Here is a 12718-nt window from a genome sequence, read left to right as displayed (position 1 = left end):
TTTCTCTGCTTCACCTGGGTGTAAACATTTTTCCTTATAAAGATAAATCAGGGCGTTGCAGTATGCAGATAGTATGCAAATGGTATGGAGATTGCACAGGGCTGCTAGTTGAATGAATGATTCAAATTTACACTAACATATGCACCGTGGGGAGAACAATATAGGCTGGTATGCATGTTTCATAAATCCAATGGTAATTCTACATGCATTTGTTGCACAGGGTCAAAACCTTTTCATGCAAATATTAGTAAATGATGCCTAGTAGATGCTTGACCCTAGTACGGGACTACTAAAGGCCAAAAAAAGCACATCAGCACACAAACCTCAAGCATAGTGGTGGAGGGCTAAAAATAGTTTTGCAGCCAACCTGCACCTTGCAGTGATTGAGTCATCCATAAACTCCTTTGTGTACCAAAGTATTGTAGAGTCAAACAGGAAGCCATCTGTCCAAAGGATGAAGCTTGGTTGAAACTAGGTCATGCAACAGGACAATGACCCAAAACACAGCAGCGAAGTACAGTCCTCAGCCCCACTGAAATGCTGTGACAGGACCTTAAGACAGCTGTGCAAAAACAAATGCCCCCAAACATCAGTGAACTCATGCAATGTTGTAAAGAACGTCCATAATGATGTGACAGACTGATGAAGTCATACAGAAAATGATGTTCTCTGTAAGACTTTGTTCAGATTCTGTATGATTGAGTTATTGCTGTAAATGACACTTCTGCAAGCTATCGAATCATGGGGTGTACTTAGAGTTAAGAATGAGCATCAGCAAAAGCTATCTGTAAAATTTTAGAATTAACATTACAGTTGGGCGCACCCTGTGTTAATTACTAGAATTTAAAATCCACATTAGGCTTTTGGCTATTCCATTATCATTCAAGATATTGCTAACAAGACTGCTAGCAAGAGTGTTCAATAGCAGGCAAAAGCAAGCGTGAGCAATTTGATGTTCAGGTAGCATTTTGCATGCAAATGGGGTGGCGGGGTTAACGTTATTGTTGGGATTTAAGGTTCAGCTTACAGAAAGACCTCTTACTTCACACATAGGATCAGCACTGGGCTCTGCTGTAGCGTTAAAGGCTAATGAAACAGTGCCCAGTGAGGGAGAGGAAATGACTGGAAGTGAGAAGGGGCTCTGTTATTGTGATCCTTACAGGTGAGGCTTGATCACATGCTTATAATCGATAATTCTGCTCAAAATAAATTCATGCAAAGATACACACATGCAAAAAAATCCAAACAGCTTAATTTTTGTTTCATGCAGGTGCGAGCATATGGACGCTCAGTAAATTAAATTATATAAAAAGTAATCACAGATACATAACCACAGCACACATCTCACAGGGTTGTGGGATTTTGGCAGGAACCAGTCTGTTTATTTGTGGATTTTCCAAGGTCTCTGTGATTAAAATAGCTCCAAAGCACTCCTGACACTCCATTACCCAGCATGCCCCGGGTGAGGCAGGATCGTACATATTGATTTCATGCCTCATTAGACTTCCTGTCTAACAATGCCATTGTTCTTCCTGGTTCTACAGGATTCTGCATCGTTCAAAAATGGCCACATATAAATCTGGGTGGGGAGAGTGGGCACATAACAAATGAATACATTAATACTGAGTTAGGGCTCATTGGGAGCATCATGGAGCAACCCTTCACAGGTTACAGACTTCTGACCCAGTTTTCAGTTAAAGTTGTTACCAAACTGTTTCTCCTGTCACAGTGCAGCCAGATACTGTTTCAAAATAATCTATCAGACAAAGTCCTTTCACTTTGTCTGTAGTTTTATGACCGAAGTCATCATGACCCAGGAAAATGGGCCAAGAATCCACTGTGTTTATTTTTTAACAAATAAATGAGTCTTCTAGCTCATTAAACCTCGTTTAGATACAGCTGCACGGGAGATGCAAAGTGTCATCTTGTCAGACACACACTGCCTTCGTGCTCTGTCAGTTCTGAGCATGACAATTTAAATGTAAATGAGATTACCTGATTGATTGTGAGACGAGATTTTTTTAAAAGTTGGGCTTCATGGTACATTGCTATCACTTTTGTTACGGCTACAGCTTAGCAGTTCTGACTGGGATCATACATGTATGTCGAAAATTAACACTAAGTGCTCTCAGACTTGCGTTGTTGGAGTTTCCAGGTGTGAAATGTCTACATCCTTACTGTTAACAGACGAAGCAAGACAGTACTCAGTCAAAAGTATTTCTTGTCTATTTTATGATCAACATGTTTATTTTTATAAAATATTATTACATTATTATTATATTATTACATTTAGTGTTTATTTTTGTGGCGATGGTAGTCTGTACAGTGTCTTACAATATTTATTTATTTTATTTCCACCAAAAGAAATTGTTCCTTGCGTATTCAATGGCTGCCACTGAAAGGTAGGTCTGTCTATATTCAATCTTTCATATCCTCTCTTCTATTTTTTTCAGACTTTCTCCTTTATCTACCAGCAATAATATTCTCCAAGCCTTTGCATTTTCTCCTGTTGCTGTTTGTCTTTTCTTGTCTCTTTCTTGCAGCCCACATCTTACCTCTTCTCACACCCCTTCTGTTTGCACTCACAAACACACACTCTGCATGGTTTTCATGTTTCATCTGATATTTGTTGCTCATTCGTTTTGTTCTTTCTATCTCTCTGTCTGTCGCTCTCTCTTTGACCCAAAGCAAGGCTGCTGCAGTAGCATGCAGCCTGCCAGCTGCCAGTTACGATGATGGTGACGGTAGTGGGGTTGCTGGCTGAGTGACGTTGAATAAATTTAATATTCTAGCACAACTAGCAGACACAACCTGAACTCATGCACACACACATACAAGAGCCTTCTTGGCCAACTTTTCCTATGGCTACAGTACTTATGAGTTAGTGTCAGGCAGCCGAACATTACCCTTTTTCTGCCCTAGTCTCCCACAAAGGCTCTTTCCATGAGTAAATGGCAAGGGGATACTGCTACTGTGACATACCTCCTACTCAAGCTTGCATCAAAATCTCTTCAAGTCATCTTGGCAGCTTTTAGCTTCATCTAAAAGCCACAAGTCATTGTCAGGAATAGGCCTTTCACATTAAAACTGCAGCTGGCATTTGTGAGTGTGTATTGAAAACACACACACACACACACACACACACACACACACACACACACACACACACACACACACAGTATCTGAGTATATGTGTTTCCCTTTCTTTTTTTGCTAAATATGTTTATTAGCAGAATTGAGACACTTTCCTTTCTACCTCTAACAATCATTTTGAAGACTGAAATATACTTATCAACATGATTTACACCATTTACATGCATGCAGAAGCAGGCAGACACACATACACAGCCACACTGAATGCACCAATGAGCATATGCAATCTATTACGTGCACTTAGTTCAGTCATAGATACAGTATTCACCCACCAAATGTATGCGGGCAAGCTAATGTACTGTTTTCACATGGCACTGTGACAGAGATAATGGTCAAAGTGCAGGACATTAAAGGTACACATTAAAGTGAAACATGCATCAAATCTAATTTTGAGACTGAAAAAAAGAGAGGTTTGACGATCACTTTAAGGCTAACTCTATTTAATTATATTACAGCAGTATACAGCTTTATAGTTTACATGTTTCTGAATTAGTTAAAAGGTTCTATAAGGTTATGATAACTTTATAATCGATATAAACTAGAATATGTTTTTTACCACTGACTTATTACACCTTACAATTTCAGGAGACAGAAGGTTTTAATCAGATGCTGCATTTGATAGTTTTGGGTGTGGAAGAGGAGTCATTCATTTCTTCCCCATCATTCTGCTCCTGAATGAGAGTTAATTTATACCATCTGCAAAATACAGCTGCCAACTTCAGCAGCAGACAGGGCATCGATAAGGGGAGAGAACATGGGGGACAGAGATGGAGGACAAGGAAGAGAAGCAGAGAAGTCTATTAGGATACACAAATGGCACACACCTACAGAAATTTGCTTTCAGAGAAAGTTGTAAAAGGCACACAGACACCTACACAAAATCTCTTTTCAAGGAACTTCTATAAGTGTTGGAGAGTGTCAAAGTGTAAAGAATATGCACAGTCAATATCCAGAGGCCTAGTCAAGCTTAGTGAGCACACACAAGCAAAAGGAAAGTGTTCAGCTCACTCTAAAGGCCAATGAAGTGCACTCAAACTGCAAAGAAAGGGAGTTTGGAGAATAACCATCAGTCTAGAGGATAGAATATATTACCCTCTCGGCTCTGTAAAAGACCTAGTTGTTTTCAAATACCAAACTGCTTCCATCAGTTGTGAACCTTTGATAACCCAAGTAGTTTATGGATACTTTCAGCTCAGATTCAACAAACTCAAAGCAAGATGCGCACGCCGTAGTTCAACAGCATGAGGGAAGAGGTGGTATTGTGTTTTCTAGATGAGAAGGAGGAACAAAAGACAAAATGATAATGATGAGGACTATAACTACAACAAAGACTGGGAATATGCTATATATAGTTAGTCTACTATCTCATGTTTTCCATTCATTTACTGTGTGCTATGGAAGTTCAACCATTTGTCTCCACAAAAATGTCAAAGTAAAAAATAGATCCACATTTCAAATGGATTGCAGCCATATTAAATGCTTCTTGCATGCATTATTACAGTCTATTATTTTAAGTTAAGAAAAGAAAGAAAAGTAGGAGAATATCCAAAAAATGTAATAAGTACTAAAAGCAATCAGAGCTCTCCATAGCAATAATAACTAAAGGGTAATAAAAGCACCAGGATAATTGCAAAATCAAGGTGAAAGATTGATCTAATTTCACTTTATTTAAACAGCATCCAGCAAGCAGCTACAAATCAAAAGTTCTGTTCATTTAAGTCTCGTCTTGACTTAAGTCAACCAGCAGGATCTCGGGAATAGAGCACACTGGAATATTTAAAACATCCTCCCAGCTCCCATGAGATGTTTTTCTGTGACTGCAGAATCACTTAACATCATTTTAGCCTGTGGCTTTTGTTCTCACTCATTTTGTATTGTGTTTTTCTGGCTATAAGGAATATAAACTCCTTGCCAGCTCATTACACAAAAGACCGTAATCTATCACTGATAGAATGTAATTTGAAAAGATTAAATTGGCTAGATTCTAAACAGACGGAATAGTACAAAGCAGAAAAGATTAATTGGCTACTAGTTGTTTAGAACAGCAAATATAATCAAACTCATTATTGGTGGAATCATTAAATCGGGACATCAATCAAGGATAAGGCAAAACATGATAAACCAGATTATAAATTAACCTTGCATTTCCAGGGCTTTTTCCAGAAACAGAACAGGACATTAAATCCAGCTAAATGAAAATATGTGGGAAACTGATTTCAGAGCAACTAAGGAATAGGTGATTTGGTCTCTGTGGAGCCCTCCTGAGGCAAGTTAAGATATGATGCAACTCGGTGCAAAACATTGAGAGAAACTCAAATGGCGTCAACGTCAGCCAGGGAGCCGTCGACTCTAAAAATTTTAACATAAGATAGCCAGCTGACATCCTTCTGAGAATGCATAAGAAATCTGCATGAAGAACATTTCCTGTTGAGTTTCCTCAATGACGTACATTCAGCTTTTTATCAACTTAAAAAGGATGATCCCCCTCAAATACTGAGTGTGGACTTAATTTGAAAAATGTGTGACAGTAATAAAACATCACGAAAAATTGAAAAGAATATTTCAACACTGGACACACATTTTTTAGAGTCAGCTTCATGCTGAAAATATATTAAAACTAATCTGGGGGACTACTGTAAACTTATATGAATGTTCATGGTAAAGGACCCCATGAACAGAAATATGCCTGGGTACTTCACCATTTTTGGACAGAGAAGTAACCTGGGATAAGAGAGAAGGGCATATAATAATAAGATCTTTCATTATATGCAGGTCTCAGGAGGAAAAGTTCACTTGTGCTAAAACAGTATCAGGACTACAGGAATACAAGCTTTAATACTATGTGTCTTGATGAAACCTCAGTGTCTTTAATAAATATTGCAGTGAATCTGCACCCGCAGTGAGTTTGGCTTTTTTAATGTATCTCTGTGGGGAAAGTTGCACCTACTTTTTTCTGTGATCAACACACATGCGCTTCTTGCAGACCCCCGATGTTTTTAAAAAACAAACAAACAAACAAACAAACTTATAATTAGATGTAGAGCAAAAAGTATACTGTATATCCTCTAAGTTGAACTCAAGTTAGGTCATGCTAAATCTTTAACTTAATATGCACTCAAATTGTGACAGGAAGTGCTTTCTGGAAGTCTGTGAGCATGTGGAATAAACCTCAAACCAATACTGTGAAGAAAATGTTTAGATCCACCTTTAAATTTGATTAAAGCTAGTGATGTATTTTGTTAAACTTGTTGGTTTGAGTTAATGTGGACAAGTATTACAATTGTAATAATGATACTGACAGATGTCAAATGGACAGTGGGAATCATTTTTGACTGATACATTTTAGGTCCTATATAATTTCTATGGGAATATAAAATTTGGGTCTTTATAGACACAGGGCAGGACACAGTTAGGTATATACAATGTGAATAAAAAAATCCATAATTGTAATTAATTCTCTCATGTGTTGTTTGTATATTTGCTGTTTCGCAGCGAGTGGTAAATGATCTAATTTTTGCTGCCACTTAAGCATCAAATATTTCATTAAGCTACAGGTATCATGCTATTTAGTGGTATTGTGTTGTGCGTTTAATGCGCTGTTTTGTTTCTTCCGTGTGTAGATAGGTAGCATTATAATTATATCAGCAACAGCTGTTGTTCTGTGAATATATACTTGAGAAAAATCATATGTTCACCCAGTTAGTTTCCTCTGGCAGCTTTCAGAGCATAAAGAGAACCATTAAATGTTCAGAAGCACCATCGGCTACAACTCAGATCATTGTGTTTCACAAATTTCCAATTTGTGGTGAACTAATTGGAACAGATAGCAGCAAGAAGACCTAACTAAGCATTTGAAAGTCTTTACCCTTACTTAATAGCATGTTATTCAACCTTCCAACTCCTTGCTGGTGTCTCCTAAATGAAACCTAAGCCAGAGTGAGAAACGTGAGTGTAAGGCATGAGGGTGGGTGTGCCATAATGGGAGCAGAACTGGTCAGTTACTGGGGCAAATTACAGGGGAAAAAAACTTAGACAAACATAGGCATTGACATAGGCATTTCAACATAAAGCTTCCAAGTTTCCAGTACAGTACATAACTAGTACAGAGCTTTTTATGTAAATGCAACTGAGTAGTTACTGTGAGAACATTCAGCACTATGGAGATACAGTTCACCCCCACAGCTCTGCTAGGAATCAGTGTGAGCAGCTCTGCAGCAGGAGACTGTGTTCCTCTAAGCAGAAAATCTACAGCAAATCCAGCTGCATTAAAAACTGATAGCCAAGTGTTTTGATTATTTTTTGAAGGACTATATTTACTGACAGTCTAATACAAGCACAAAACCTTCTTTTAGCTTTAAAAGACTACTGTTGGGATTTTCTAAACATTTTTTTTTAACTGTACTGCACATGTACTTGCAGAAGTGCAACTTTCAGAGGCACAAAATGTTGGGAGGAGAGTATTTGAATGAATCACATACAAATTTAAGGTTTGCAGCGAGCGATTTATTGGCAACTGTATCAAATTCAACTCTGAAAATTGTCTTATTTTGTGTATGATGAGACGGTGTGATAATTTCTGCTAGAAGTGTCAGCTCATCTGGATTGCCAGAGGGAGATGTTATCAGAACAAGTGTATGATTGGCATCAGCGGATTGCTCAAGCTGTGAGCACACCAAAACTCTAGGCTCTTCAGTGAGTTCTCCACTATTTAGAGCTCAGCCCTGCATGTTTCTGGTCCTCAGTAACGCTGATATGTTTATGAAACAGAGCAGAACTTAACTTCATGTGAAGCATCAGAGGGAGAGGGAGAATCCCAATACAAGATCCACACAGAGCTGTGGGATGTTTTGGGTAACGCAGACAGCCATGTTACTTTTTAAAGTAGTGAATGGGTTTGTAGTGTTTCAGGTTTTTAGTCACAGAGATCCGTCATGGAGTGGTTTCTTTGTGTATTTTGATTTTTCTTCCTCTTATTTCTGATTATTTTAAAGCTCTCTATCTTGCTACTCATGGACCAGATCAGAAGTATGCTGGATTTAAGTCAAAATCTAACAACATGTAAAATTAACTTTAATTAAATAGCTGCAGCCTTGCATGTCATGCAGATAAAAATACCAGTGTGCACACTTATGCATGTAGCAAAGCAGCAGTAACTTTATTAACACATGTACAGCTCAGGATCTGAGGATGAATGAAGTTTTGTGTTGTTTTTTTTGTTTTTTTTTCAAATCCTACAGGACAGCTGTATACTGACAGTTTTCAGTTTTATGCAGTGAGATAGTTTGTTGAAAGCAGCACTCTTCTGGATTAATCGTGCATTCCAACTGAGTTGTCAGATTTATCCAGCGATCACACACACTTATCCGTACAGAGTCCTCAGCTATTCCTAACAGAAGGCTTCGCCTTTATATCAAAACATATCCATTCTCCTTCAGCTGCGTTTCCTTGATCTGAACTGCCATGTTGTTTTTCTGGAGAAAACCTATATTATAATGTATTATTTTGGTAACCAGATTGCCCTCAGCCTTGTTATTTATTATTGAAATGAACTGCCTTTGTCTTTGCTTATTAATCTGGGCCCATGTATGTAAAAGGTCTAGGTAAAGAGTTGGATAGTGTAGGTATTTTTTTTAATCCACTGCACTTTATCAATGGTGCATTAGCATTTGTGCGTATTAGTGTGATTGCTGAGGTTTCTTTCTAATATTGTAGCGTCTTTTTCCGCCTTGAGGCGACTGTTGTTGTGAATTGGCGCTATATAACATTGAATTGAACTGAACTGGATCAGTAAAGATGAATGGATCTGACAAAATCAGGTGTGCTCCAATGAGTCAGCAATGAGAGCACAGAGATAAATGTAGTCAATCCAACTTCTATCTAATGTGCTGCTATGTAGCACTGATTAGAGCTGTTGTCAGATAAAACTTATTGTTTCCTATTCCCTTTCAATGACTGAACAATTCATTTGTAAAACATTTGTTTTCCTAAGGGGAGGAGATTTTAGAAATGTCGCACTGCAGAAATAAGACTTCAACAATGGCTACAAGTCTGTGATTTATCCCTCTTGTGGGTAACTTCTACTACATTTGCTCTCCCAATGGGAGGAGGAAGAGCTGGGTTCAAATCTAGTCTGCTGCAGGAATCTGACTAAACACTGCGCGCTTCACTGATTCAGTAATGTGAAAGCACTGAGAGGGTTGTGGTCTAGGGAAAAACACACACACACACACACACACACAAATGAATGCCATTTGCAAAGGGAAAAAAAGCTTAAATTGCTATCAGCACTTGTCCTTGACTCGGTAAGGGTAAATGGAATATTTTGTGGTATTAAATTAAGGAGAACTTCAGAGTCAATGCAGATTGGCAAAATGATAAATCTATGGTGTATTGCACTTGCTGATGAGCCAAATCCAAAGGAAACAACATTCCATTACACAATGGAGTAAGTACAATTAGTATGAACTTCACTTCACTCAAGAATATCTTTCCATTGCGAAGAGAAACACATATTTTTGTGCCTTATAAGTTGCCTAAAACATAAATAAAGTGCTAAATATATCAATCAAGAGGTGTAAAGATCAATCTGTACAAAGCTACACAACATACGTACATAGCAAATCTCTTGTGTACTTCCTATTCTTGATTTCTCTCACCTCTTCTCAATCTAACATATCAAAGACTAAAATATATTTGCATTGCACTTATTTCCCCTCATCATCACCTAAACCAAACCTGGAGCTGTTTCGTCTACCATCCCCTATGTCACGGCTGGGGCGGCAGTCGTGTGGAGGTGAGGAAGGAGGATCCAAAAGCAGACAGTGGCGGAGGTGCAAGTGGGTTTTATTTACAGTGCACAAATAACCAAGGTGTGGGCAGAACTGAACATAAACCTAAACTGGAAAAGCTAATACAAAAGGAGGACATGGAGCGAGGGGCAGAGAGACGCGGAGCAGATACACAAATGAACACAGACGACGCGACGAGAAACACAGGCAGACACCAACTATAAATACACACACCAGGTAATCAGGAAATGGCACACAGGAGGGCAACACAGCTGGGAGGAATCAGGGCTGACGGGACAGGGGAAATGTAAACTGAACATACTCACATCAGACAGAGACCTTCACAATAAAACAGGAAACTCAGACACGAGGAACCAAACAAGACACAGAACTAAACAGACAGCTTCACAAACAGGCGGGGTGACACGATAGACAGACAGAGACACAGACGCAGACTCAAAGGCAGACCGAATATAACACATAGAACTCAAACAGTAATAATCAACAACCTCATAATAAACTAGAAAATGATAATAAACTGAAAGCGCTGGGTCACCGACCCAGGACCATGACACCCTACTTATATATTATTTTCTTATATATGATTTTCATGGGTTTTTTTAAACAAAACCTGCCTTCCTGCAGGCAATGATGCAGTCACCACTCCAGCCCTCCTTTGTCAAGTAACGGCCATGATTTTAATGATATTTTCCAGCTGTTGCTCCATAATTTCCATTACTTCCATCCATTAAACTCAACCAATCAATTGTTGCTTTCGTTTAAACACTTTATAACAGTGGGGTGCTGCTATATAACAGCAACAACTTTATGAGCTGCCTTATATTAGAGCTGTTTATCAACAACAAAGTTACAATTTGGCCTTTTTAGCAAAGTTTTACATAAAAAAGGCTTATTATAGTTCAGCACATACATTTATGGTATATGGAGGACTTCCTACCTGCTCTTTGACAGAGGCAAGGATAGAGGAGGTTGTCTCTGTCTCAGATCTGTCTCCATTGGAGGATGGCATCACAGGGGGAACCATGGCCCCCTTCTCCTGCTCTGCAGGCTGATCCGGCACTGGCATGGCTAAAATTAACACACATATATAGAAAATGATGTGACAAAACAGTACGAAGAATATGTCTCATTTACATGATTGAAAAATCACTTTAATAAGTAAAAAACTGAAATCACAGGCTGATTCAACTTGTACCCCAGTGTCGATCAGTAGTGTTCGTGGCTCTTCATAGACACTTTGGCAATGAGCCCAAGTGTTGTCCTTCAGGGGGAACCCAGAGCTCACTGCAACCATATAAGACAGTAAGTCTGATGATCTTATCCTGGTACCTAATAGCAGTCAGGACACTGTTGGCTAGCACACGGAAGTGTATTTGACCCTACAAGTGAATGCCTCCCCACACAATCACTGATCCACCGTCAAACCAGCCATGCTTGTTACACCATCCCCAGATTCGTTTACGTCCATCACATGTGCTCAGTGTGAAACTTCTCTCATCTGTGAAGAGAATGTGCACCAGTGCTGGACCTCACAGTTCTGGTGTTCACTGGTGAAAGCCAATCAAGCTGCATGGTGTCCATAGTGAGCACCAATCCCACTAAAGGACATCAGGACCTCTAACCACCTTCATGCAGTGTGTTTCTTGAGATTTTGGTCAGAAAAGTGCACATGAGTAGCTTTCAGGAAGGTAACTTTGCAGGGTTCTGGTAGTGCTTCTGTTCCTCCTCAGACAAAAGAGAAGATACCAGTCCTGCTCTTCCACCCTCTTGAGACTATTCTGGAAGACTCAGCAAACAATCTCCTGGAGCTGAACTATTTGTGCAACCTCAATGGGCTTCAGGTAACCTCTCACCTGCTACCAGTAATCACAAAAACAGTAAAAAAACAAAACATGGGAAAAAACAGTCAGGAGAGATAAGGAGTAGGCAACGGTCTGAGGCCACCACCTACAAAACCAATGCAATTTTGAGGGTTGTCTTGTTGTCTCTTCAATGCAACTGTTACCAGTTTCATCAAAACAAGTGGAATGGATTCGCAATCATCTTTTGTTATATACAGACTTCAACTATCTATAAAATACTGTTGTTTTCTTCTCTTATAAGATGATTGAAGAATCTAATTCAGTTAAAACATTACTTTGAACGTGCCAGACAGTCAATCAGTCAGGGCGCCGATGAGCACAATACTGGAGGACAGACTGGATGTTTGTGGTATGAGAGAATAAATACTAAAAGCAGACTTAATTTACAAAAACAAAACATAAAGCAAATTTATCTCAAACAAGTACAAACACAGTGGGATTTGCCACTTCCACTATATTACTTCACAAACACAGGGTCTTGTAGACTGAGTAATGAATGTATTCAATTGGTAAAAGACATGCATTGTTCATCAAACACCACCTTGACAACTAGCTTGACAAAGTTAGCATGAGTCGTGCATGGGTTTTTTTGTTTGTTTGTTTTCAATCAGCATTCATCTTAATCCCAGGAAGTACTAATAGATGCATCAACATCACTTGACGCTTCTAAATTATGCCATCTATAATATGAAAGCAATATTTTAACAACAACACCTTGCACTATTAACATGCTAATATGTTTTCTGTTCCATGCCCTAATAATTTAGCCTTGTATTTTACCTGAGCAGGGAAATGACAGGTTAAAGACTTCCTGTCATGCATTACTAACACTTTCTGTTACCATTTGTGTGACCACCATTTTCCATGAAAATCAGTGTCACAAAATCCATTTTC

The 12718-nt window shown here is 38.8% G+C and overlaps 1 protein-coding gene across 2 annotated transcripts in view; it reads right to left on the bottom strand.

Annotated features, from left to right (window-relative positions):
- The window catches only part of ctnnd2a (catenin (cadherin-associated protein), delta 2a), a 265825-nt gene that overhangs the window by 207201 nt on the left and 45906 nt on the right, over positions 1 to 12718 (bottom strand). For both annotated transcript variants that reach the window (XM_085173422.1, XM_085173423.1), the window contains one exon: positions 10900 to 11030. In XM_085173422.1, the coding sequence (XP_085029548.1) occupies positions 10900 to 11030 (131 nt within the window). The remainder of the gene's footprint in view (positions 1 to 10899; positions 11031 to 12718) is intronic.

Source organism: Neolamprologus multifasciatus, chromosome 9, assembly GCF_963576455.1.
Source record: "Neolamprologus multifasciatus chromosome 9, fNeoMul1.2, whole genome shotgun sequence".
NCBI lineage: Eukaryota > Metazoa > Chordata > Actinopteri > Cichliformes > Cichlidae > Neolamprologus > Neolamprologus multifasciatus.
This window is presented reverse-complemented; position numbering and strand designations above follow the sequence as displayed.